The following is a 27,358-nucleotide window of genomic DNA, read 5'->3' on the forward strand; positions in this document are numbered from 1 at the left end:
CTCTACTGATAACCCATAATATCCATAAATAGATTATATTTAATTTATCCAACTCATAATTTCAAAGGTTTAGTCTGATGGTAAGTGCATCTGGTTAAACCTGATAGATCTCAGGTTCGAATCTCCCATCCCCATTTCAAAAAAAAAAATAATTATATACAAAAAAGTTTTAATATTACCAAACTGAATTAATTTCAGTATCCCACTTTGGAGATTAAAATGAAAATCCCACCCAGGGTGGCTATCTTCTTGTGCTTGGAAAAAGCATAAACATTAATTAATAATTAATTAGTGAAATTAAAGGTAATGCAATTTATAATAAAAACAAGACAAATGAGGTGTAACAGTAGGACAAATCTACCAGAAATTATCATGTTAGTGAGTGTCATTATCAATTTCTAATTAATAAATTTAAAAACAGGTGACGACACTTTCCGCTGTCGTTTGGCTATTGTCACGGCTACCTAGGGTTGCTTCTCGCCATTAATCAGAGGATACTTTTGGGTATTAATATTAGTAATAATTATCGTCATTAAATCAAATTTGAAAATCTTGGTGTTTTGTCCAAGGCATTTTCTGGTGTGTATGTTGTGGGCGAGGGATATTCCCTTAAACTTTACAGGGAGAAAAATGAGGCAGAGTTTATATTGAGCTGTACAGAAATGGTCTGCCATTAAATATTATATTTAATTAGGTAGAAAGCAGGATAATGTATGTTAGGGATTAATTAACAGCAAAAGCTCAGCCATAGTGAAAATAAAGTTACGTGGGAGTATGTGCAGATATGCATTGGTACTTGGTAATGGTGGCTAAACAAAGTGGTTGCAAATCAATGACCCATATGGGTTCAGAGATCCCTAATGTTTCAGAGACACTGCTGGATTTCTGAGTTTAAGAGACACTGCTGGATTAATGTTTCAGAGATCCCTAATGCTATATGCATTAAGTTTAATGGGTGGTAATGGGGTAGTGGCAGTTGATAGAAACAGGTTTCCAAAATTTGTCAACTAATCATGACCACATGTCTTACCAAACAATTATGCTTTGTCAAATGTTCATTTTGATGTAAGAAAAGTGAAATATCTCACAACTGTAAACAACTACATGCTCAGCCAACACTTCATATAAAAACAATTCTTTGACTACCTCATAATCTCACGTTAATCACTGTAAATTACGTATCTAAGGGTGCACTCTTACTCATTTATCATATTTTCAAAAATTCACTAATTAATTTTATTTCAAACTCATCATTTTTATCTACTTTACTTTTTTATACATATTTTTTATTAACTTTCTAACTATATTTTTTTAAAAAATATTAAATTTTATTAAATATTAAAAATATTTTCAAAGATTTTTAAAAATAAAATAAAATAAAATAGTATTCTAATAATTAATTTTTATATTATTATATTAAAAAAATAAATAATAATTTTGAAATAATAAAAAGAATAACAAAACTTATGTGATATATAAAAATTTATTAATTAATTTCTTAATTCTGTAAAAATATTTATAAGTTAATCAATATGAATTTATCCTTCCATATCAAGGAGATTTTAAAATTTTTCGTAACACTTAATAAATAATTAATATATTAATTAATATATTTTTTAAAATTTTTAAAATATTTTAATATAATTTTTAAAATCAATGGTTAATTAATAAATTTTCTTATATCAGAGAGAATCCAAATAATAATTTTATCTTTGGAAAAAAAAAATGATGAATTCAATTTCAACCCTGTTACATTATTTTTTCACTTAATATTTATTCCTTTTAAAAATGAATTTTTTAATATTAAAAGAAAATGTGAATTACAATTTAAGCAAATGTGACGACTTTGTTCAACATAGAATTAAAAGAAAATAAATCTTTTTTTTTTTTGAAATGTAAATAAATAAATCTTTGAATCGTCAAACTAGTCCTATACATATAATTGATGGCAATGAGAAATTTATGGCCATGAAAAATAAAAAAAGGCCTAGAGAAAATCTTGAATGATAGCATCCATATTGGGAAGCACCAACCATCCAAATGATATGTAAAGTAGACTTAAAGAAATACCTTGACAAATTTTAGTTTCTGATATTGATTGAAACCAAATTACTAAGAATTTTATTATCTACCATGGATTAATCACACATGCAAACACATTGAAAATAACATTTACTTTATTAATTAAATCCCTTATCTAATTTTATATTCATCTCAAAATTGTTTTTGTACAATTTTATTTATTTATTTATTTATTTTTCTTGAAGACAATAACTGAATTAAGAACATGTGTGTTTCATTCAGACACATGTATATATCCAATATAGAACCTTAAGCATACCTATCCTTAGGGTTACCTTATTTCCATTGGGGTTTTCAAGGAATCACATTCATCAATACATATGCTCTCATATCAGTCAAATTTTCAAGAAATTATGATCATCACCAAATCAAATCAGAGAAAATTACATATCCAAATTAACATGTCCAGTCTAGAAGCTCCCAATTGATTGATGAAATTTGCGCCTAACGTAACTCAAGTCTGAAATACATAAAAAGAGAGCTCATCACACCCAACAATAAACTATATATTATACTTAATTTCTGCCAACAAGGAAAGCAAACAGATCACTGAATGAGCTTATTAGGGTTTCATCTGAGAATCCAACATCTACTGCTATGAATCTGTACTATCTATACCATTAATGTACACCACACTATAGAATTCCAGGGTACCTCAACTCCTCTAGAGAGCATTCCTGCAGCAATCCTTGCTGTATCCCTTCACAGTTTGAAGCCATAGGAGGATACACAAGAGAGCTCATCTCAACCATGGAGCCAACTACGCTTTCGCCAGAAGTAGTCCCAATTCTATCATTTAACATATCATCGCTGAGCAGAAACTCTAGCCCATCTAATCTTTGTGGATTGTTGTATGCCATTTCCTCAATCCCCACAGCAGGGAAATTGCTTTCTCCTTGAACCATCTGCAGCCTAGCCCCTTCAATATTGTAGTGTGCTTGTGCAAATTGAACAGCAGTGTCATTTGAGGTATCCATTGAAGCAGAAGAGGAGACATTATTAATGGGCTGATCATAAAGTTGCTGAGCGTAGGATACGCCATTTGGGAACTGAGTACTTGTGGCATTGCGAATGAGTTGATCATCTTCAGAAAATCTTCCTCCAAGCTTGATAAGCAGTTTCCTAATAGAAGCATGGTCATTAAAGCGGGGTTCTTGGTTGGAGAATGGTATTGGAGCCAGTAAAGGCAGCTCAGGCCAATAAGGGTTTTGATTGTTTTTATTATCAGCTGAAACCATAGGATTAGCGTTTCCTCTCTTCATCTCTTGCTTTATGCCACTAGCCCTCCGAGCCTGGTGGTCTTTCCTTTGCTTACCAAGAAGCTTCTTCTTCAGCCTTGTGTTCCAGTAGTTCTTTATGTCATTATCTGTTCTCCCTGGCAATTGTGCTGCAATTATAGACCACCTGCCCATGCAAACAAAGTGATGAGTATATGAACTCTAGGTCAAACAAAGCCATTATAGACCATCTACTCACAGAAATGAAGTGATATTGTGGAAGAAAGAGATGGCTTAGCTGTAAGATAATTAGTCTGCTGGTCAAATTTGAGCAATATCTATTATTGATAAGGTTTATTCACTGAAGAAAAACATTTCCTACCTGCTCCCGATGCTAATATAGAGGCTGCAAATTATGTTATCTTCCTCCTCAGAGAAGCCTCCATGCTTAATATTTGGGCGAAGATAGTTTAACCATCTAAGACGGCAGCTCTTGCCACATCTTTTAAGGCCTGATTCAGAAACGAACCCTCATCATATATTGTATGAGATCAAAGATACAACTATAAACCCGTTTCACAAGGCTTTAGATTCTAGAGTATTTCTTCTAATTAAAGCATAAGGAATGAAGCAAAGGCTATAAGTAATTAATAAGATCGAATAAGCATACCAATTTTCTGAGGCAAAGCAATCCAGTTACCACCAGTGCCATGTTTCTCTATATACGCCTTGAGCTTAGCATCTTCTTCAGGTGACCATGGGCCTTTCTTGACGTTGGCTTTGTCGCAGCAAGGAGCCCTCCCCATAGCTTCTCTTCCCTTCCCTTCCTTTTCCTTAATGTTTCTTAAATTTTGAGCTTTGAAGTTTGATGGTTAGCTTCTCTTTCTATGCCAAAAGATAGCAATTATGAGAGAAAGAGGATATATATATATATATATATATCTATTATTATATTATAAAAGGTGAAAAATGATGAAGAGGGTTCCTAGAAGAGCATAATAAAGTAGGGTATGGAATAAGGCTGTGTTTGTTTGTTGGTATATAAAAGTGGAGAAATTAAAGAAGGGTTATTGTTTTGTCTTTCTTGGTTAGTCTAGAATCAGTTTATCTATCCAGGCCAGGCCGTTGATTTTCTTGGGACTCTTAAAGTCTAATTATCCTCTCAATTATTCAGTCCGACTTATGTTAACAATTCTCCACGTGAATACAATTATATATATCTATTTACATACAGGTACATATGTACGTATATATGTATAAAGGTATAATATTCATAATTGTTTTTTAACAATTATAAAAAAAAATTTTAAAAAAAAGACTTCTTCTAGAAATACTTTAAACTGTTGATGTACAATTAAGCTTATATATAGTTTAAAAGTTTACTAAAAAAAGTGTTACTATATATAAAAACAAATTAAGAACTGCAATTAAAAATGTTGTGTGTAATAATCTCAATAGTTATTAAAAATTATTCTTTTTTTTTTTATTTCAGTGAAAACCCATGAAATAAAAAAATAAAACAAATAATAGCTATAGTAAATTTAAATTAATGAAATACATTCAACATCACAGTATTGAGTCTATTATAAGAAGTATATTGTGTGGAAAATTAAGGCAAGTGGAAATGAAAGGAACAATGGAAGAAAATGTCTAAGGTGCATCGCATTTGAGGCAAAGTGTCACATCTAAAAGCTCTATTTATTTGACCTAAATAGTCTTCCCTGTTTTCCATTTTCAACTTTAAGTTATCATCACAGTTTTTTTATATTACGTTAATGACGTTGCCAAATACTTATTCTATAATAATTCATCCATTATCATTGATAAATTTTGAGTTTTATTTAATTTATAAAATAAATTAAATAACCATATGTAAAATATGGAACCCAATTGGTTTATTGCTTTAATTCCTTTCTGATTTTAGTGAGTAGTTAATATATAGCTATTGTGGATTAGAACTGATCTCCAATGATTGGTTCCTATATATAATATGTTTTCTAGTTTTATTTTCTTTCTTACTGCTGCTATTTTATTTTATTTTATTTTTTTGAAATTAAGATTGCAATGCATATCTTTTATGTGGACTCCTTGTTTCCATTGCTATTTTATCTCATTACTTTTGTGATTTTTCATATATATAAAAAAGCTTGGCAGGACCTACCAGTTTGAAAATGGTTGTCTTTTGCACAATATGTACAGTTGGACTCTATTTTCATGCAGGTTGAACTGATCTTCAAGTAATCAATTTTTTATTATTTTCAAGGAAATTACCTATCGATAGTATCAACTATAATTATGTTCCTCTAAAAATTATAATATATTTTATGAAAATGACTGCTAGCTAGGTTAATAGTTCAGTGTTGAGATATTCTTATATATATATACAGTGGTTTAAGCCAAGTGTGGTATCCATGCAAAGTGACCTACCAATTATTTGGTGAAAGTTGGTGCACTGAAAGGACTGCTTGGCCAGATTATAAATATAGCTGAAAATGACAGCGACATGAATTAAGCAGGTTCTGGAGGGATCAACACAGTATTTAGAATTTTTTTTTTTAAAAAAAAACACTGAAAAATCACACCAATTCGATCGTTGCTTAAATCCATGGAAGAAAAGAAAAGAAAAGTTAGTTTTTGCTATAAAAGGGTACGTGTCAACATTGAAGAAACCAAAATAAAGAAAGAAAACGAAATAATTGGAAATGGGTATGGTTTACGTGCGATGAACAATACAAATCTGGTAGTTAAACTAGTTCTTATTCCCTCTTTGAAATTGTTTGCAGCCATTTGAGGTCAAACACTGAGCATAGCTGTATTCTGCAACGGCTGATTCTCTGACCATTTTCATTGGCCAACTCACTTTACATTTAATGCATATATGGTGAGGGTGATTATATATATATAAAAAAAAAGTAGAGGAAGATGGTATTTTTATTATAGAAATCCCACCGTACAATTTGAGTACCCTAGTTTTTCAATATGGTTGGTGCATGGTTGTTTGATTGAGAAAATTGAGATCCCCCAGTTGACAGGGACAAGATGCGAATCCAATGGAGCTTGCACCACAGAATATATATATATATATACACACACACACACACGCTTCTCCTATTTCGATAAGATCATCTTTGCTTATAAAAGAAATTCAAAAAAAAAAAAAAGGAAGAGAATATGTCTATTGATCGATCTTATTTCTGTGTTCTTCAAATTTTCACAGAATATTAAAAAAAAAAAAAAAATCCGGGTTTTAAAAAGCTAGTCGGTCATTAGACCAATAATCAGACAATTTAAGCACATATTTAATACAAATTTATAAATAATAATAATAATTTGGGGAATGATAATTAAGAATTGTTAATCCATTTTAGTGGCTTATTCTCTAACTCACTACGTACTGTCATGGAATTCCTAGACAACAATATCTTGCTGATACTCGATTACGGGATCTGCTCAATTCTACTCCTAATTAACATATAACTCTCTGCCACTTCCAAAGTCAATCACTCCAAAACCTCTCCAATTTAATTATTGATTGAAATAAACACTTTCTTGTTTAATAAGATATTTCTCATTACTGTGCAGTCCAGAATACCAGCCCTAACCCACTTTGCATTAAGACCTCCATGTGGGCCTTTTGTGATATATTGGATACTGTGTTTTAAGATGGGTCAGCCCCAAAACTTTCTGCATACATAAACTCTATGGATGCAATAGTGTTATCTGGGGCTTGGGCATGAAGAGAAGCTTCCAACAATGAAGATTACTCCATCTTAGGCTGCGCTTCTAGTTTGGGCTTACTGTATTGTGTTTTTGTTGGTCTGCTTTTAGATCTTGTTGTATTTTTATGGGCTTTGACCCTTCTAATGAAGGATCTCAATCTTTAGCCGAAAACCAAAAATCCATCAAGTTGAGTGCAATGGAAGAGTAACTTGTATATTCAACTTCATAGTCATATTATTGATAACGTTATTCAGGATTTGGAATTGGTTACATTTCTATCATTATAGAAGGAGCGACCAACAAAGTTCCAAAATGCGGCTTTGGAATTGGATGTCATATTCTTTTTCTTTTATCTCTTTCCATTGCCCTTTGATGAAATACACAGAGATATGAGCAATGTTCTAAAAATTCACATGCCTCTCTTGTAGTTGGAAAGAGGCCCTATTAAATCTCAAGGATCCAGCCTTTCTTATCTTCAATTATACCCGTTTTGATTCCTTCAAGAGTTGAGTACAGCTCCTGAGAAACGGACTCAGCTCTCATTTGGTATTCAACTCTGCGCGTCCACAAATTTTATGCACCATCTCAAGTCAGCGATTCACAATGCTATCTTTAATGAAATTACAATGACAAGCATATATGCTTATGCTCTGTAAAGGTATGATATAACCAGTTCACCTTCTATTCTGATATGTGATATTGCCTACTGGAGCAACACCAACAGCAGTTCCAGTGCAAAAGACTTCATCAGCATCCATCAATTCCTCTACTGGAATAGCACGTTCCTCAACCTGATTCAGTTTCTTAGAATGAACCCAAGGTCAATAAGTCTTCAATCATTGTACAGAACAAAGAAAAAACACAATTTTTTGTGGAGTTATTTTAGGCTTAAAAGGGATCAATGACCTGATAACCATGATCACGAGCGATTTCGATCACGCTTCTTCGAGTGACACCTTGCAGGATAGTCCCACTTGCAGCAGGAGTAGAAATTACATTGCCCTGAAAGATTAAAGAGACATACAATAGTTCAGTTCTAGACAACCAAATGAATATTTTGTATCAGACAATTTATGAGAGTACCTTCACAAGGAAAATATTGCAAGAAGAGACTTCTTCCAGATATTTTTTATTCACTGAATCAAGGTACAGAACATCAGAAAACCCTCTGCTTTTTGCTCTGCCTATTGCTTTCATGACCTGCATATAAAGGGAAAAAATCATGAGTACTACAACAAAGAGATTTTGAGTTTTGAGTCTTGAAGTTGCAATTGCTGAGAATTAACGAAATCCATAGTTAAGCTAGTTAACAATTAGTTGCGTTAGAGACATTCACTTACAGGTGCATAATTCGTGATGGACTTAACACCACCAGCTCCTCCTCGAGAGGCACGATGAAATTCCTCCTCAATATACAGGTTCAAGGGTGCCAAGCCCTCCTGTATGCAGCATGAAGAACATGTAAACCACTCAACTGAAGAATCAAAGAGTCAGGAATCAAGGTTCACTGGCAAAGAAAAGCTCCACCTTGAAATAGTTGCCAACAGGGGAAGCATATACGAGGAACGTGTATTCAGGTGCTGGTGCCAAGCCCAATACAGGACCACTTCCCATCAACAAAGGTCTAATATATAAAGTTCCTTTCCCTGGAGGAGGAACCTTTAATATGCATAAATTTTGCATAAACTTGTCAAGAAAATGGAAGAGACAAACAAACTATCTAGGAAAACAAGTATCATTAGGAAGTAGAAACTAAATTACCCAACGCTTGTTAGCTAGAGCAACTCCTTTCACTGCATCAACGAATTGATCAATGGAGGGGCATGGCATGCACAATCTATCAGCACCCATCTTCATGCGGATGGCATTTTGATCTGGACGAAACAGAAGCAAACGACCATCTTCTTTTCTATATGCTTTTGTTCCTTCATACAATCCCTGAAGACATTTTAAACACAATCCAGTTTTTAAATTAGTTAATGGGGTGAAACAACTAATCCATCATGTCTGATACAAAATTCACTATCAAGATCATGAACAGTTTCAATTTTGTATTGGAATCAAATGCCACTCAGTGGGTTGCTGCTTGCCTGCCCATAATTCAGGACTCCTGCGGAAGGGCTCAATTCAACATTTCCATAGCGACTAAGTTGTCCTTGCTCAAAACTTCCACCTTTAGAACATTTCATCGAGTACATGAAATCCGCGGGTGTGATACCAAATCCAAGATTATCCCAATCCAAATTAGCGTACTCATTCTCACCATCAACACTACTACATCCAAAAACATAAGAAAACATAAACAGGGGAAAGGAATATTGCACAAGGCTGAAACAATAACAATCAATGGAACAATGCAGGTAAGCGAATTACCAGGAAGCCAACGGTTTGCTCACTTGCTGTAGAGAAGATGCAGCTTGTGACGAGTAGCAAATACAAGCTCCACGCTGCAATCATGCAGGAAGAAAAAAAATTAAAATCTAGATAAGATGAAAGCCTACGGTCCTAAACAAAGCGACATTCTTTAAGTCGCTGCAAGATCTAATGAATTGCCCTTGCCTCCAAGCCCTCCATTAACAGGTATATATGATATTAATACATAATCGGAACAACTCAAACACGACGACATGAACATGTATCATCAGCAAAATTTACAGCCGAACCCATCAAAATAACAAGCAGGGTTACTGTGTGAAGAAGGATAAATGGTCAATTTGACTCCCATATCACCATAAACAATCCCCTTTAGCTATATGACAAAATCACATGAAAATATTGAGTATAAAGATTAAGAAACCAACCTGAGATAAAGAACCAAGACGTAAAGATTGAAGCAGATTTTGTAAGCATGAACCCCTCCAAATCATGGTTTCTGCTATTTTCTATATGACATTCAGGCAAGAGAAATTTAATGAACGAAAAATGAGAAATAATTATTGAAAAAGAGAAATAGTAGAGAAGTTTTGCAGAAACAGAGGAGCAGAAAACTAGCAAGGAGAATAAAGGATTGAGGGAGAGCGACGCTCTTGGAGGCGAAAAGCAAGAGGAGCAAGCGCCAAAAATATAGACACAATTTCACACGCAATAGTTCTCCGTTTCATTTCGTCTAATTTATTTTATTGCACGTTTTTTTTTAAAAAAACGAAAAACGTATACTTATTAGGAAATTAAATTTGTGAGTTACTAATTTTTAAAAAAATAAAATTTATAAGTTTAAAAATAATTTATAAAATATATTTTTATAATGAATAATATAGTTACAATCAAACGGCAATAATAAAAAGTAGCGATATTGTGTGTGTGAACTCTAGATGATTGATTGCTTAAGAAAGCATATTTTTTAGTTAAAAATCTTCAGAGTGCTGAACTTTTTGAGGTGAAAATGATATTTTCAGAATCTGAAACCTGAAAACAACCCTATCTCATAATGCAGATATCATTGATAGAAATAAAATTGTGCATTTACATTTTAAACTTTTTATATGTTTATTTAAAGATAATAAATTACTTCAAATATAAAAAAAATATTTTTTTATTTTTATTAAATTGCTTTCTAATTCATTTAATTATTCAAATTTCAATAATAATCAATTACTAAAAAAATGAATGAATAAAATTTAGGTAAATTTAATTATATAGAAATATTTAATATAGTGTTTACTTGAGCTCCACGCATAAAAATTGGAAAGTAGAAGAAATGAGGAAGGTGGGAAGAACTAAATTCCTGATATAAAGGAAGCACCCTCTGTCGTTAGTCCTGTGGAAAACCACCTGTGTTTTACCATAAATTCGTTAATTAATAGATAGATTTGACAGTTTTTATTTTATAAAAAAATATATATATATTTTAAATTATACATAAATTATTTTTTAAAAACTAATTTTTTAATTTTAAATAAAAAAATTAAACTGAATTGAATTCTTATAAAAAAAAATTTTCTAAACAAATGTTAAAACTAGTAATAACCAATATAATCTTAAAAAAAAAAAAAGCGTTGTTTCGACTTTTGTCTAAAGCGATAGAATATCTTGTCGCTTTTTATTTTGATAACATTGATAATAACAAAAAAAAAAATTCTCTTAAATATAGCATGATAATCTTTCTTTGTTTGCTTTCAAAAAACAAAAAAAAAAAATCTTTCTTTGTTTATAAAGGGTGAAGCTTATTTATTTCACAAAAAATATTTTTAATGTTTATAATATTTAAAATGTCTATTAAATAAAAATATTTAAATATATTTATATTTTAATTTTAAAATTTTAGATAATAAAATTAATCTTTTATATTTATCTCAATTTTAATTATTTATCTTAATTAATTTTAACAAAAAAAATAGTATATATGTAAAATTATTTTTTAAAATATTTATTTGATAAAAAAATTAAAATATTTACGTTAATTCATATTTATATGTAAAATTTTAAATTCTATATAATAAAATTAAATTTTTTTATTTTATCTCAATTATAATTAAAAAAATAAATTAAATGTAAAAAATTATTAAAAAATATAAAAATAAATATTTTTTTATCATCTTATTATATATATATTGTAGTTTAATGGGTGTCGTCCATTCAAAGGAAGGTGAGCAGTAAAGAAGTCATTTCATATAATTTTCTTTCTTTTTACTTTCACTTTCACTTTCATGGTGGAGAATTGGAAGTTCCACCATTATGAAAACTTTTTAACATCAAGTGTCCACATGCACCCTTTCAATTTAACCCTTGTGCATAATAATTAAATATTAATTATTACTTTTTAATAAAGAGATGGGGATTGAATTTAATTTTGATTTGATATTTTCAAAAATTCAAGTGGGACAATAAATAGAGTTAAAATCCAGCAGGACATGAATTGATTTATAAGAATACCACTCTTTGCTTTTGACTGTACAATGCCATATGTACACTCCAGATTAACCAAAATCTAATATAAAGTTTTCTAAATGGAAGCAGGAAATAGTCCTATGAGATTATAATTATAATTAAAACACAATTAAATTTGACAATTGAAGATTTTTAAAGGGTTGTTCCTAATTCTTTTTTTTTATGAATCAAAATTAAATTTAATTACACTCCTTTTGTTTTATAATTTTTATTTATTTTTTTTAGTTGTTTCAAAATTATTTTTATTTTTAATATATAAATTAATTATTATAACTTATTTAAATTTTATCTTATTTAAAAAAAATTCAAAATATTTTTTAGTATTTAATATCATTAAAATTAATATAATTAAAAAATTAATAAAAAAAGTATTTTTCCTAATATGTATTCTTCACATGTGTAAAAAAAATAAACAAAATTATAAAATATAAAATATTTTATTAAACAGCTACAAATTTCAAAAAAAAACGTGATGTTGATAATTTAAATGCTTAATTAATGCATCAAGTTTACTCTTCGATGCTTTACATTAAAAAGTGCATTAAATTCATTAGGTATTAAAATTAAATAAAAATACATAAAAAAATAAATCTTTTATTTAAATTCTTGCTGGGTTAAAGTCAAATCAAATGCAACATAAAAATAAAAATGAAAAACCATCTGCTGCAACATAAAAATGGAGATATTTATGAAATCAAGGTGAACTGATAAATTAAAAAAAACCTACAATTTTTTATTAGTTATGTATCCAGAAATTACATTTTTGTTGTCACTTCTCTTCCAACTTCAAGACCACAGTCCAGCCCATTTTATCATCCGTAAGGCCCATCTGTATATCAGTAAGAGCAGAAGAGAGCTGCTTGGATACAGTGCCAACTCCACCTTCCTTGAAGGACAACCTGAAACCAAATCCCAAAAGAAAAGGAAACCAGATCATAATTTTTTAGCAATAATGCATCTCAGAAATCATCAGTTGGCACTTGACGTGACTTCATAACTAGCACTAGGATGTTCATCAACCCATCCATAACTATTTATGATCTAAATTTGGAACTTTTTTCAAGCTGCTGTTCAAAGTACTTGAATATCTTTCAAATTTCTAGGCTCATCTCAGGTGAGGGATTAAATATTCAACTCATGGCAAACTTCCTTGAGATGTTGAACTTTTGAGCTCCATAGAATTTCCGGGGAAATACTGAACAGGGTTCAAAACTTCAAATGCAGGAAACAAATGTGGGAACTTTACCTTTTACCCTGGTAAGTAATGCTACCCACTGGCAATAAACCAACAGCATTCCCCGTACAAAAAACTTCATCGGCATTAAATAATTCCTCAACTGATACAAGTCTCTCCTCTACCTGTTCATAAGTGAAAATTTCAAGTATTATGACCTCTAATAATCTGGACTCCTAAAAAATTGGTGAAATCAGGATTCAGGAATCCAGAGAAAAGTTTCTTCAAGTCTGATCAAATGCACACTTTTAAAAAACAGTTAGCCTACCGGATGAATAAGATGGGAATTTGGTGAGAAAAGAAAATATAAATACTTAAGTAATATTCTGACCACCTAATCCGTTAGCACTCCTGTCAGCAAAACATTGTTTTTTCTCAGAAGTACTGGTGGTATCATTGCCTTCTGTAGCAAAGCATTTTACTAAAAGTGTAAACATATGGAACCTAGATTACAAGAGTGAAGTCCAGGACATGGGAACCAACAGAATAACTCAGCCTTACAATGGAATAGGACAGCAAGCATAAAGATATCCCTACAAATGAATAGAAAAAATGTTGAAGAATAAAACGAAATCCACTATTTAGCATATGAGAAGGAAAAATATATGAGCACATGATTCACAATCTCTCAAATTCCCTGTTTGAAAAACATAGCGATGTGGAGTAATCAACTGGAACATTCATCCAAGACTCATAATCCTACTGGGAATGTGCCAGTATTCCAGCTGGGAGATGCATCAGCTATCCATTTGCACCATAATCACATGTGCTCCTCTGAACTACTTTTGGAAAGCAGAAATGCCAAAAGAAGAACTATTTTGCATATTTACCTTGTTATGAAAAAATGTCAAGATGCACTATGGCTTGAAGATCAGTAAAGTTTAAATACTTTCACCTATTCACCACAGATTGTTGGCTCAAAAGATGTACCTGAAACCTTTGCCTGCGAGCAATATCAATAACACTTTCCCGTGTAATGCCTGGTAAAATTGTTCCTCCCAATGCTGGAGTACATATTGTTTTATCCTAGGTGTTGACAATCAATGAAAAAACTAAAATAAAGATTTTGTGACAGGAAAATTCATGTTGCGGCAACACTATTATTTTACACAATGCAATTGCCTTGTTTGAGAATGATTGCTCCACTGTCTAATGATATTAAGTAAATGAATAAAAAAAACATATGCGCGGAAAAAGGGGAAAAGTTGTGGCCAATATTATGGCAACTGGAATCCAGATTGCAAGTCCATATCAGAACACAATGCTGCAAGTTATTCTGCTTGCAATATGTATATAAAGGCAGATTATGAAGTGTTATTTTTGTGATAATTAAGGGAAAACAAATTCAATTGATTAGATGCAAAAGATGTTCTCATATATTTCATGTCCAGATTTTCATTAAGGTAATTTTAACTTCATGCTTGATGAAATATTTCTGAACCAAGCCTTCCTACTGCAAATTCTAATTGGATGTTCACTGACTATGGAAATTATACTCCAAGAGTTGAGCATTTTACAATAATTTCAAAAATAACTATAAAGAAAATTTTATTCCCAAACAAAAGAATTCCATTGAGATTCAACATTCAAAGATACAAGTACAAAATAGAGAGCATAACAAGTGATAACAAGGACATAAAATAAAAAAACTAACAAACACTTGATTTAAAAAGATACTTGGGCATGCGTTAATAGAATACAAAAATTCATATGAAGCATGGACCAAAGGCAATAGAATCTAAAGTGAATACTTGTGGAGATGTATCAGAACAAGGTGATTGAGGTGTATCATGCTCAAGAAAAAATTGCTCAGCTAAACCTTTGTTCGGGACATTCTAAAAGTTGCAAATGCTTGTATTATAGAATTCTTAATTTTTCATACAAACTCCTCAAGACTGCAAATATTTCCTTTGCGGGCAATAAATGTGACAAGGCATGTTAACCAATATTATACTAGAGGATAAAGATGACAACGCAAAGTTATTATGGAAATCAGCTTAATGAGAAGAAATTTATAGGATCCAGTTTTCCTTTAACAGGAAAAAGGTAATAATGTTGAATTATAACTCATATTTGTTAGAGGGAAATTTACTATTCATTAAGACCCCTCGCAAATTGTAGGAGCACTCCATGATAAGGAGCAGATTCTTTTATTATAGGGGGTAATGATGTAAATCTTATTTGTATAGGACTTTGGCATTCAAGGATTTGGTCAGTATAGATAGGGCTTTAATATTCACACTCTCACATGGTGTAAAAAGAAGTGGGCTGTCTGTGGATGCACGCACACATGTAAAACATGTAAATTTCTTATATTTGTTTTCCTCTCTCTCTCTCCTTTTTCTAGTCTGGCTGTGTGTGTTCAACGAGGAAAAGTTTTTGGCATTGAAATTATTCAATTATAACACACTTTTAGAGAGCAAAGGAACCACTCTCTCTCCCCCTCCCTCTAGCTGCATCTGGAGCTAAAGTGTCACTATCATGCTAGATGTCCCCTGGCAGCTTAAGCCTTCCATGCCGAAAAAAGGAAGAAGAAAAGAAAAGACTTGGTGCCTCAACACAATTTTAGATCACGATGCTACAACTGAAAAGAAAGTAATGACCCAACAGTTGTATTACTTCATGAAAAGCCAATATAAAGATACCTTCAGTACAAAAATGTTAGCTGTAGAAATTTCTTCAAGATATTTGTTGTTAACTGCATCAAGGTACAAAGCATCATGATAACCACTTGCTCTAGCTGCAGCTCGTCCCTTCATAACCTACAAACAAAAATAATATAACTTCTAACATTCGAGACTACACCAAAAAGGTACCATAAAAGTAAAGCTTATCAATAAAGTCTAAAGAACGGAGTTTTGGATCCCCAGGTTCACCAACAGCATTCCGCGTATTCACAAAAGTTACAACAATATTCATATAGGTTTCCAGAAACTTATAGTGATATCAGGTTAGTTAATTTCGACCTCAAAGGTGCTTATGAAAAAAAAATCAAGCTCAAAATTATTAGAAATGGGAAATTATAAAGGTGAGAAGGAAATGACAAGACCCTCAGCATATTCACAGAAAGGCATTGTTTTAATTAGAGTGACAAGACGGGGAGACTGATTTCCAAGTATTCTGTCACGAGTGCATTATTAGCTTACCATCGCATAATTCCCTATAGAATTTATGCTTCCAACTCCACCAGGAACTGCACGATGAATATCATTCTCAATGACTAGATTAATTGGTTCTGCACCATGCTGTCATCATCATATGAAATAAAGTAAGTACTGAGTAGACTGCTAACAATACTAAAGTTGGAATAATAAGCTGCAAAAGAAAATACATCTACAGGAAAATAAACATAAAGGAAATGGAAAAAATGAAAAGTGAATAATAATTTCAGAATACAACGATTATATCCTGCAAGGTAAAAATATTTGAACCATAGTCTCAATGGTGAGAATAATACATAACGTACCTCAAAATAATTCCCCACCGGAGTAACATAAATCAAAAAGATGAATTCGGGAGACGGTGTAAGACTAAGAACTGCTCCACTGCCTATAAGTAGAGGTCGGATGTATAAAAAGCCTTTATTTGGAGGGGGAACCTGCATCGTGGCATAGAGCTCTATGGCTAATTGATGGGAACTATATAACAATACAATGCATATAGTACACAAACATTTTACATGTCTCAAGAACCATCATTACCCATCGTCTATTTGCTGAAACAGTAGCTTTAACAGCTTGCACAAACTGATCAATAGTTGGTGCAGGCATGCATATTCTGTCTGCTCCCACTCTCATTCGTAACCCATTTGCCTCAGGACGAAACAATACAACCGAGTCATCTTCTTTCTTGAATGCTTTCAAACCTTCAATAATTCCCTAAAACAAAAGCACGCACTGCAGAGTAGTTAATGGGGTGGCTAGTAGAAACTGTATATTGTCTATGAAGAATAAGAATTTAAACATCATACCTGGCCATAGTTCAAGACAGAAGAGAATGGATTCAATTCAATCTTCCCAAAAGGAAGTAGCTCACCATCTGAAAACTCGTCGGTTCCAGAGCATCTCATTACATACATATAGTCAGTGGGCACAGGACTGAGTCCAAGGTTGTCCCAATTAATTTCTTTAACCAATTCTGATGTTTTGCTGTTGTTTCCAATAAGAAAGTTTGTCGTAAGTATTATTATCTTTTAAGATATTTATATTGAGATTTGTGTAATATGACTCAATCTGATGCAATAATCGACATTTATGGAAAGGAACATTAAAAAAATGAATAGCTAATTAAATAAAAGGGTCAAATAAATTAACCTGTGAGTATCAGAAGGAATCGCTTTGAGTCTCGCAGTGAAAGTTGTTGTACGAGAGGCCATGCAGAAACTGAGCTGATCGCATGGCTGCAAAGGCACATCAAATTGACAAAAAAAAACATGGTATTAATTAACAGTGTGATTTAATTAAATAAAAATGGCAATCGGAGTGATTAATAATTTAATTTGAAGAGAAAGAAGAGGTGCCTTGAGAGCCGAAGAATAGTGAAGAAGAGTGGGATTTCTGGTAGAGAAGAGATGACTGGAATGAATCGTCGGTGAGAATTGAGCGTTGGGCATCTCTGCGAGTCTCAACTTTGAATCGGGAAGAAGAAGAAGAAGAAGAAGAAGAAAGAAAGAAAGGAACGACTTTCAATTTTAAGGAGGACTGGAGGGATGCGGATTCTGGCTCCACTTGGACAGTGGCTTTAGGCAGAGTCGAAGTTATCAAGTGAAACGGTGACGCGATTCTTTTATCTCTATGAACGATTTACTTTGAACCGCATTACATTATACAACTCACAACCGCATCTTTCTCTCGGCTCAATCCAGTAATAGGGGAAACCGGAAAAATATGAATTTTTTTAAAAAAAATTATTTTAAAATTTAAAAAAATCTTACTATTTATCTTAACAGTTTTCATTTTATTATAATATTCTCTATTTATATTCACAACTGATAATAAATATTTAGATTTAAACAGGACAGAAAACGAAACAATTTTTGAACAAACACAAGCCCAAATGTTACAAGATAACGCAATAGTAACGCAACACTTCATTGAATTTATAGTCAAAGTACAAGATAACAGGCCCAGGCCTTGACGCAATAGTAACGCAACCCAAATATTACAAACCCATAAGCCCTAATACTGCGTCTAGAAAAAACCGGTACTGCCGGTAGGATCAAAGCACTGCCAATTCCAAACCCCACCAGCCGCCCCAACAAACCGCCGGAGAAACCCAGCCGATAGGATTATCCATGCATCAAGGGAGGTATGGCCAAGTTGAATTTGAGAACTGGTCTAAAATTTGAGGCCAATAATTATTAGTACTCTTTTGTTTTAGCAGTTGGCAATCACATAAAGAAGGAAGAAAACCAGAAATTCGAAGAAAGTTTTCTTCTTTATTTGATGGGTACAAAGTAGAAACACGAAAGAGTAATAGAAAAAAGGGTACATATTAAAAAAAAAACTAAAAAAATTTAAATCAGAGAATAGCACAGGAAGAAGAGGACTGAGCAGCGGCGTTGGGATTATTGGGATCGACGCCAGGCCATCCATTGCAGAGACAGTGTTGGCCTTGAGGGATTCGGTTGTAAACAGATGGGACATGCCTCCCACAACCGCCCCATGTGGTTTTGCCGCAACTCGAGCATTTCACCTCGTAGCACATCTTCTCTTTGCTCAAAGTCAATTGCTCTTCTTTTCCAATTGGCTCTGCTTGGGCAGTCAAATTTTCAGTTGTAAATTTATATAGCCGGCAGAAAACGCCGTCCACTTGTTGGCTTTTGGCGACTGACGAAGAGATCGATAAAATTCTTAGTAGCATTTCGAAGCCCCAATTGGGTAGTGGGCTGAAAATGAACGTTGCCTTGGTGCTTAAGAGTTGGCCCGTTGGGCTCTCATTACGATCATTTACAATATATAATGATTTTTATATTTATACATTTATAACTTTTTTTAATTAATTATATTTTTTTTAACGAAGGTAATATCGTACGTATTAAGAGTATTTGATTCTAATTTTGTATCAGAATTAGCAATAAATAATTGTATTTAATGAATTTTATTAAATGACACGTTGAATTTTGTAGGAAAGACAATTTTCTTTTTCATGTGAGAATAAACAATATTTGAGTTTTTCACCATTCAGCTACTACAATTTGAGACTAATTGAATAGGTAATGCTCAATCTGATTTAAAAGAAATAAAGGTGAATTGAAACCTCATCCTAGTAATCTTTTTGCTTTTGCTAAGTAAAAAAAGATAACAAATCAATATCATGAAATCTCCATATCCTAATCGCTTTTACTTTTTAATTCAAAATCTATCATCAATAAATTTTTATTTAATTAGACTCGATTTATAATTAATTTAGTATATATTTATAAATAAATTTTATTTAATTTTTATCATTTATTTATATTTTGAATTCATCTTATTATTTAGGGAGATTTACAATTTAATTCATGAGTATTGCCATTATTAATAAGTCAGTCTCTATATTTTTAGAAACCTATTAAAACGTTTTATATTTTCTCTCCGTCAATAAAATGGTCCTTCTATTTATTTTGCAGTTAAAAATATAATAAAAGACTAAATTACCCTCATTGTTTTTCTTCTCCTCCTCCTCCTTCCTTTTCTTCTTCATCAATTCTTCCTCCTGCTTCTTCCTCCTTCTTCTTATGCTTCTACTTATTCTTCTTCTTTTGCTTCTTCTTCTTCTCCTTCTTCTTCTTTTGCTTCCTTTCCTTCGTTTTTCTTCTCCTTCTTCTCCTTCTTCTTCTTTTTCGGAGTCAGAGAAGGAGGAGGAGGAAAGAAAAGATAGAGACTATTTCGTTGATAAAAAGAAACGATAAGGACGTTTAATAGATGTGAGAAAAAATAGAGACTATTTTATTGACAAAAAGAAACGATAAGGATATTTTAATAGATGTGAGAAAAGATAAAGACTATTTTGTTGACAAAAAGAAACGATAAGGACGTTTTAATAGATTTCTAAAAATATAGGGAGAGACGATTTCGTTGACGAAAAGAATCGATAAGAAAAGACTATTTCGTTGACGGAAAAAAACGATAAAGATGTTTTAATATATATGAGAAAAGATAAGGATTATTTTATTGATGGAAAAAAATAATAAGAACGTTTTAACAGATATGAAAAAAGATAAAAACGTCTTAATATAATTTTTGAAATATAAGGAATAATTTGTTAATAATAACAATATCCAAAGACAAAATAAAAAATTTTATTTGAGGATAAAATTGAATTTTAAAAATTTTCTCTATCCTCCTTTATCTAATTTTAAAAGAAAAGAGAATTCATTTATTTAATTTTAACAAAAAAAAAGATGAAAGTATTATTTCATTGACAGAAATAAAATATAAAAATATTTTAATATATTTTTAAAAATATAAGAATTAATTTATTTATAATAAAAATAATCAGAAATTAAATTATAAATTTTCTTATTATTTAATATAAATAAACGTTTTTCAAGTCTCAAAAGTTCCATGCAAGTTGGTCCCCTCTTTGCGTTGAAGGGCCAAATATACACATAAGCATGTGTCCACACTCTAATAAGTTAGGACATGTTTTTAATTTTTTATTTATTTATTTACAATATCCTACTTCATCTGCGAATTCAATCCATCATTTATTGAAAATGGATCCTCAACCCACATCCACAGTTTTAACCTTTATGACGTGAGTCTCTACGACTCAGTAGATCGAAGCATGATGCATATAGGTGGGGAACCAGCCGCAGCAGCTGGCCTTGCGAGGGAGTGGCTGGCTCTCTGTCTCTCTCTCTCTTTCTCTCTATTAAAGGCAGAGCATGATTATCCCATTTGAAAGCAGAGTCTGAGAGAAAATAGTAGAGAGGATTGATCAGACAATCTAGAGTGGGGTATGCTTAGGGCTTTGCTTTTTGAAAAGTCGGTGCAATCAGCTCTTGGAAATCAACAACCATTATGTTACTCTGACTAGACTTTTCTTGTCCCACTTCCATACCTTATTCTATACCATCTCCTAAAGTCTTACAACGTGACATCTCCTATTATTATCACTTCGTTTATTCTAAACCGCAACTCATCATATACACATTACCGTCCAGTGCTATTCCATTTAAATTCAAATAATTAATTATTTTAATTTATTCGATTTTTAAAATTTTTTTTATACAATTAATTATGATTGGACTCATATTTTTAATATCACAAAAATTAATTTTAAATTAAATTATGATGATTCATATAGATTCGATTACAAGTCAACATTTAATTATTGTATTTATATAATAATTATTTTTTTCTCAATGGGATCTATTTTAGGTTTAAGGAATGGTTGGGACAGGCGAGGCGTTCTTGTTTATATGTGTGTGTCTATATATGTGTTAAGCAATCAGGAAGAGCTGACAATCCATGTTTTGTTAGAAGAATAATTAGGATAAGTTCCGTAACCATATCGCAAGTTCTTTTGGTTGCACAAAACTCCAATAACTATCTAATATTTTTTGCCAACCTTTCCACTGTGTCTCACCTTTTTCCTCATAAAATAAACAACTAATCAGAAATGGAAATACTCCCACTTCACACGTCTCGTCTACCATATTCTCCTGAATTAAAACTGCATTTTTTTTAATTTATTTATTTTCAGTATCGTTAAATATATAAAATATCTAGATATTGATTGCATGGAAAAACAACAGTTTATTTATTGATTTCTTTATATTAAAAAGTCTTTTTTTAAAACGGTAATTAAACTCAGAAAAAATTTATAATATAATAATATTATTATAAATATAGTGGGGGCGTTGAAAATGAATTATCTTGTTATTGAATAAATATTTCTGCATGCCATATTAAACTTCGTTATATCGTATGTATATATAGTAATCTGAAAATTATTCTCTTGCTATGTCTACGTACCAATAATTAACAATGGTTAAAGTGGAGTTAGTGATAACGTAGATTAAAACCAAAACCTAGTTTTAGGAGAAATTCAGACAAAATTAAAGTGATGACTTCCTTGACATGGACGGTTGTCAAGAGAGAGAGAGAGAGAAATAAATATAAAAGGAGAAGAGAATGTAGAGAGAAAGGCAAAAAATCACAATATGCCACAATCCCAGTGGTGGTTTTAGCCTTAAAGGCTGGAACATATCTGAAACCTTATCTCCAACACCACCACCACCACCACCACCCTCTATCATTGCCCAACTATTTCTAAAATCCACAATCATCATCGCACATATCCTTTAGAATCGAATGTCCCATCATGCCAAATCATTTGTAGGCTCCACCTGTCTATCCCCTTGCCGCCATCTCCACGTGTTGCTTTCTCGATGCTACACTGTGGCATCTCGTGTTTCTCCACCTTTTATCTATATTACAACCTAATATGTATAACATACAAAAGAAATTTGAAGCAGCACTAGGGTTTATTACAAGGCATCATCCTTAGTTTATAAGCTTTTTTCCCCTTGTCGTTTGGCCGGTTAATGTTTCATTTAAGAGAATATTTTTGTTGCTAACGCAATTATTCCTTTTAGATTTGGTAAATACTTTATAAATATATTCTTCAAAAATATATTCTTTTTAACAACAAAAAGCAATATACCCCTAGTCAAATGCCATCAATATTATATATACTTCTCATTAATAAAGACCCACACTCAGAGAATGCATTGAACTAATAAATTCGTGGGTTGAAATTTGAAGGATGCTTCTAGGCTAGCTATAATAATTGGATGAGCAAAGTCTTGGAGTGTTAATAGAATTCTATAAATTTAGTGGTGTTGATCACCAAAATGGGAGGTCATTTATCTTGTCCTCCTCTAAGCCTGAGAAATATTCTCACTGAAATTAGCACTCAGAGAACAAACACAATCGATAATGGCAGTTGAAATTGTTTGCTGCCCATCACATCTTAAATATTGAAGCATATGGAAAATGCCTTAGCTGTTTCCCTTCATGAGGGCACCTTCAATTTATCATCAACGAACTAGCCACATTAGTCAATCCACTCACAATTTGGATATGCCCCATTACGCATTTCACTCACTATATAGTGCTCTAATAATGCCTCCTGACCTACAATGTTTTTCCCCACTCCAAATTCTAATTCAATATAACAATTTACTTAAGAGTTTATCACAAAAAAAAAAAATTCTTGAATTTTTTAAAAATTTTCAATTTCATCTCATTTTAAAAATTTATCAACTAAATCCTAAATTCGTAAATTATTACCAAATTTATCGTTTTTTTTTTTTCTTACTTTAGACTTTATATGTATTTCATGGTAGGAACAGTAAAAAAATATGTAATAAAAGTAAGCAAAGTATTGAAAGTTGATGTCCTAAGGATGCAGTAGTGTTCAATGTAAATGGGATAAGAAACCATTCCATATCTTATGAGTGAAGGTATGTAGCGGTGGGTGACATTTGGGTGGTCTGCGATTAGCAATACACAAAAGCATATAATTGATGGGTCTCCATCTAACATTTACTAATCTTGTCTCCTCCTTATATTCAACTTCACTCAATACTTAATTTCTACCATAATCAACCATCCCTCACAAACTACTTTGTTTATCCCTTTAATCACCACCGTACAAATAGCACTATTATTAATTAATATTTTTGATCCGCATATTTTATTGTTTATAATTAATAATTTTTATTTAAATTAAATTTATATAAATACGTATATATGAAATTTTATATAATTTTTCGTACGATGAAAATTTATGTGTGAAATGGGTTAAATTCTTTTAATATTTTAGAAAAAAATAAAAGAAAATAATTAAAAAATGGCCTTATAAAAGTAAAAGATGAGGAGTGGAAAAAAGAAGGGTGTGGAATAATTGTCTTTATGTGCTCTATTGTAAACTCACTTTCCATCATTCCATGTGATTCCACGTATGCTATTCATTCATCCCACATATGAATTGTGTAGAGAGAGAGAGAGAGATGTGTATCTTTCTCGTGGTCAACCTATGAGGGCAAAGAGACATAAGAAATTTTCATAATCCCACAAACCAGATTCGTTACTATACACATTTCTTTTCTTTCATTATTAACAAGTCCCCACCTAACCTATTTCCCACACTTTCCTCAACCTTTACATTTCTTTCAAGACGAAGATTGCTCTACCTCTCTCTCTCTCTCTCTCTACAGCTCCATAGATTCAAGATTTTATGCTCAAAAGCTATTTCAATAACATTTGGTGGTGATTTTTGCAATTTAATATTATGGGTTTTGGTATTTCCGATGGTGTTTGTAACACCGGCCTTGGTTTAGCTCTAAGCTGCCATGACAAGCAACAACACTGTTCTCAATCCGATCATCATCTTCAACAAAAGAAGCAGAAACTCTCCCTCAAATATGATCACATGTTCCCCTCTCTGACGTTAGGCCTTCCACAAGAGCCGTATCCATCTGCTGCTAAGGTGGAAGCTGATTTTCAGCCACAAGCTTCGTCTCCTAGTGCAGTATCCTCGTTTTCTAACTCGAGTGTCAAGAAAGAGAGAGAGTTTTGTGGTGAAGAAGCAGAAGTTGAAAGAGTTTCTTCAAGGGTTAGTGATGAAGATGAAGAAGGAAGTCCCAGAAAGAAACTTAGACTTAACAAACAACAGTCTGCTACTCTGGAGAACAGCTTCAAGGAGCACAGCACTCTCAATCCTGTATATATATATACCATTTTTCAGCATATTAATTCATTTTCTCTATTATATTATTATAAATATGATTTTACAAATGATAATATCTTATATGTTCATGACTTTGGTATTTCTTCTTTTCAATCATGTATTAGAAACAAAAGCAAGCCTTGGCAGAACAGCTGAATCTCAGGCCACGTCAAGTAGAAGTGTGGTTTCAAAACAGAAGAGCCAGGTAAGAATTATATATATATATATATATATAGCTTTTGATTAAGTTGAGCGTTTTCTTTAATTAACAGATCCTTGAAAGCTTTCTTCTCTTCTAAGCGTTTGATCTATACAAGAAATACTCAGTCCTCTTTTATTTGGGCAGGACTAAGCTGAAGCAAACTGAGGTAGATTGTGAGGTACTGAAGAAATGTTGCGAAACACTAACAGAAGAGAACAAGAGGCTGCAAAAGGAGCTACAAGAGCTTAAATCCTTGAAACTGACTGCACCACTATATATGCAGCTGCCTGCAGCCACCCTTACGATTTGTCCTTCTTGTGAGAGGATTAACAGCGGCGACGCCTCTTCTACCACTACTACTTTGACGGTTGGACCAAAGCCTCATTTCTACAGTCCCTTCACCCACCCATCTGCAGCTTGCTAGGCAACCTAGCTACATATCTGAGCCCCGAAAACAAGTATTATTTTTCTTCATGGACCCTTATGTGCCATATGATTAATGATTAAGAACTAGATACTTAAACTAATTTTGTAGAGTCTTCTTCTTCCTTCCCTTTTCTCTCTATCTAGCTCTTATTTCATCTGTACACATGCTTGTAAAGTCTTAACAAATCTATGTTAAGAAATTTATTACTTATTTGTAGGGAAACTTATAAAACTATGCTATTCATGTGTACAAATGGAGAAAGCTGATCCTCTTGACCAGTTTGTACGGAATGTTGTACTTATAGTATTAGTATATATGATAAAGTAACATAATCACATGATTATGAAATGGGTTTTGATGGAAGAGATTAACTAGAAAGTGTCTACCATTCACCTACCTAAGTTCCGTTTGCTTCAAGCTTTAGCCTTTCGGACAAGTTTGCTACTTTCTTCTATTAGCGGTTTGATGATGTCAGTCTCTGTCGGATAACTTCCAGTTCTTGTAGTAAATGCAAATTAATTTAGAGAACTAAAGATACAGTAGTCTACAGAGGTGGAAGGTTCATGATATTTATGAATTTTTTAGAGGTCGTTAATTTTTTATTTTTAAAAAAATATTTATATATATGAAATAAAATTTAAAATAAAAAATGTTTCTTTTTAAAGAATCAAAGTTAACGGAGTGCTTCTAGCGTATTCTTTTATGTCTATATTTAATGTTTTGATTAAAGTTAAATAAAATTTAATCTGTTGTTTGGCAATATATATATATTTTTTTAACTCACATAGCTTGAATTCAAAATTTTGTATTCTGTAATGCACCCGGGTATTCTTTGCTCATAAATAAGTAATTTTTTTTTAAAAAAATTAAGAATGGAAAATTCTAATATTTATTAGGGAGAATCTACATTACAAAATATATTAAAAATCTCTCAAACATTTGAAAAGTTTTATAATACATTTAGAAGAGTTGTATTATAAATAGGTAGCAAGTATTGTATTTGTTGTGTAAAAGAAAAGCGAAATATAAGCATTATTAATTATTGACAGAACGATTCTGAGAGATAAGAAATTTATAAATTAAAGGTAAAAATTTAGTAAATTAAATTGAATAAATTAAAAATTAAATTGAAATAATTTTAAATAAAAATCAATTTAAATCAAATAGATCTGATTCGGTTCGGTTTAGCCAATCAAACTTTTTATTTTTTATCCTATTTTAAAATTTAATTTAATTATTTTAATTTTAATTATAATTTAATTTCTCTACATTATTAAAAATAATATACTATTAATTACTAATCAGTTCAATTTTTTTTATCAATTTTTTAGTGATCAAAATTAAATTAAAAAATAATCAAAATTTTTAAAATTAAAAATTAAATTGAAAAAAATAAAAAATTAAATTAAATTTCTAAATTAATTTTATTCATTTAATTTTTTCGATTTAAATAAAATACTACTCACCCAATCTATAACCACCACTTTATTCGTTAACTTATATGTGATATTATTATTATTATTATTATTATAATACATAAAATGAAAATTGATAGTTTATCTTTTTAATTTCTGTGTTATTTTTTAAATTATAAATAAGAAGTTATGTGGAGGAAGAGTTTTACATTAAATTCATATATATGGTTCTCACATAAAATTAATTATTATAAGGAGATTTATAACCAAATCGAACAATTCTTGCCTAAACTTTCACCCACTAAATATTTATAGTTTCCATTAATACTATATATTAATTTAGATATTTGCATTGATTTCACCATGCACTGGACTTTCCTAATTAACCTATATATATTATTAATTCATGATATGATTGGTGGAGATGGTCAAAGAACTGTCGTCATTCAT

General features: G+C 31.5%; 4 protein-coding genes across 6 annotated transcripts; 1 reads left to right on the forward strand and 3 right to left on the reverse strand.

Annotated features, from left to right (window-relative positions):
* Positions 1-2,419: 2,419 nt before the first annotated feature.
* On the reverse strand, positions 2,420-4,182 carry LOC110606441 (transcription factor RAX3). Its single transcript, XM_021745243.2, has 3 exons — positions 3,970-4,182; positions 3,682-3,811; positions 2,420-3,486 (listed from the first exon to the last, which is right to left on the reverse strand). The coding sequence occupies exons 1-3, from the start codon at positions 4,103-4,105 to the stop codon at positions 2,718-2,720; spliced, it is 1,035 nt and encodes a 344-aa protein (XP_021600935.1). The 5' UTR covers positions 4,106-4,182; the 3' UTR covers positions 2,420-2,717.
* A 3,046-nt stretch (positions 4,183-7,228) lies between these two features.
* Positions 7,229-10,097, reverse strand: LOC110605897 (branched-chain-amino-acid aminotransferase 2, chloroplastic). Of its 2 annotated transcripts, none has more exons than XM_021744573.1 (10): positions 9,821-10,097; positions 9,393-9,466; positions 9,110-9,290; positions 8,781-8,957; positions 8,547-8,678; positions 8,360-8,458; positions 8,103-8,219; positions 7,926-8,021; positions 7,698-7,810; positions 7,229-7,575 (listed from the first exon to the last, which is right to left on the reverse strand). In XM_021744573.1, exons 1-10 carry the CDS (start codon positions 9,884-9,886, stop codon positions 7,464-7,466), a joined length of 1,167 nt encoding a protein of 388 aa, XP_021600265.1. In that variant the 5' UTR covers positions 9,887-10,097; the 3' UTR covers positions 7,229-7,463. The 2 variants fall into 2 exon arrangements, with proteins under 2 accessions (XP_021600265.1, XP_021600264.1); XM_021744572.2 differs by having other exon boundaries at positions 9,110-9,293; positions 9,821-10,091.
* Positions 10,098-12,570: 2,473 nt separating this feature from the next.
* On the reverse strand, positions 12,571-17,981 carry LOC110606928 (branched-chain amino acid aminotransferase 2, chloroplastic). Of its 2 annotated transcripts, none has more exons than XM_043953374.1 (10): positions 17,660-17,980; positions 17,454-17,539; positions 17,111-17,288; positions 16,842-17,018; positions 16,607-16,738; positions 16,287-16,385; positions 15,786-15,902; positions 14,071-14,166; positions 13,153-13,265; positions 12,571-12,805 (listed from the first exon to the last, which is right to left on the reverse strand). In XM_043953374.1, exons 1-10 carry the CDS (start codon positions 17,750-17,752, stop codon positions 12,676-12,678), a joined length of 1,221 nt encoding a protein of 406 aa, XP_043809309.1. In that variant the 5' UTR covers positions 17,753-17,980; the 3' UTR covers positions 12,571-12,675. The 2 variants fall into 2 exon arrangements, 1 of the variants encoding a protein (XP_043809309.1); XR_006349433.1 differs by lacking the exon at positions 12,571-12,805 and adding an exon at positions 12,834-12,994 and having other exon boundaries at positions 13,089-13,265; positions 17,660-17,981.
* A 6,063-nt stretch (positions 17,982-24,044) lies between these two features.
* LOC110606719 (homeobox-leucine zipper protein HAT22) lies at positions 24,045-25,778 on the forward strand. The gene is made up of 3 exons (XM_021745670.2): positions 24,045-24,858; positions 24,990-25,069; positions 25,211-25,778. The coding sequence occupies exons 1-3, from the start codon at positions 24,427-24,429 to the stop codon at positions 25,488-25,490; spliced, it is 792 nt and encodes a 263-aa protein (XP_021601362.2). The 5' UTR covers positions 24,045-24,426; the 3' UTR covers positions 25,491-25,778.
* Positions 25,779-27,358: the final 1,580 nt, after the last annotated feature.

Source organism: Manihot esculenta, chromosome 18 (genome assembly GCF_001659605.2).
Source record: "Manihot esculenta cultivar AM560-2 chromosome 18, M.esculenta_v8, whole genome shotgun sequence".
NCBI lineage: Eukaryota > Viridiplantae > Streptophyta > Magnoliopsida > Malpighiales > Euphorbiaceae > Manihot > Manihot esculenta.

Coding starts and splice junctions, on each gene's coding strand:
- LOC110606441 (XM_021745243.2), bottom strand. CDS start 4,105: ATGGGGAGGGCTCCTTGCTGCGACAAAGCCAACGTCAAGAAAGGCCCA. Junction 3,812..3,969: donor TGCTTTGCCTCAGAAAATTG/GTATGCTTATTC, acceptor TTTCTGAATCAG/GCCTTAAAAGATGTGGCAAG. Junction 3,487..3,681: donor TATATTAGCATCGGGAGCAG/GTAGGAAATGTT, acceptor TTGCATGGGCAG/GTGGTCTATAATTGCAGCAC.
- LOC110605897 (XM_021744572.2), bottom strand. CDS start 9,886: ATGATTTGGAGGGGTTCATGCTTACAAAATCTGCTTCAATCTTTACGT. Junction 9,294..9,392: donor AGCAAACCGTTGGCTTCCTG/GTAATTCGCTTA, acceptor TTTTGGATGTAG/TAGTGTTGATGGTGAGAATG. Junction 8,220..8,359: donor CCATCACGAATTATGCACCT/GTAAGTGAATGT, acceptor CTTTATATGCAG/GTCATGAAAGCAATAGGCAG.
- LOC110606928 (XM_043953374.1), bottom strand. CDS start 17,752: ATGCCCAACGCTCAATTCTCACCGACGATTCATTCCAGTCATCTCTTC. Junction 17,540..17,659: donor ACTATTCTTCGGCTCTCAAG/GCACCTCTTCTT, acceptor GTGCCTTTGCAG/CCATGCGATCAGCTCAGTTT. Junction 17,289..17,453: donor ATTCCTTCTGATACTCACAG/GTTAATTTATTT, acceptor TGGAAACAACAG/CAAAACATCAGAATTGGTTA.
- LOC110606719 (XM_021745670.2), top strand. CDS start 24,427: ATGGGTTTTGGTATTTCCGATGGTGTTTGTAACACCGGCCTTGGTTTA. Junction 24,859..24,989: donor AGCACAGCACTCTCAATCCT/GTATATATATAT, acceptor ATCATGTATTAG/AAACAAAAGCAAGCCTTGGC. Junction 25,070..25,210: donor TTTCAAAACAGAAGAGCCAG/GTAAGAATTATA, acceptor TTATTTGGGCAG/GACTAAGCTGAAGCAAACTG.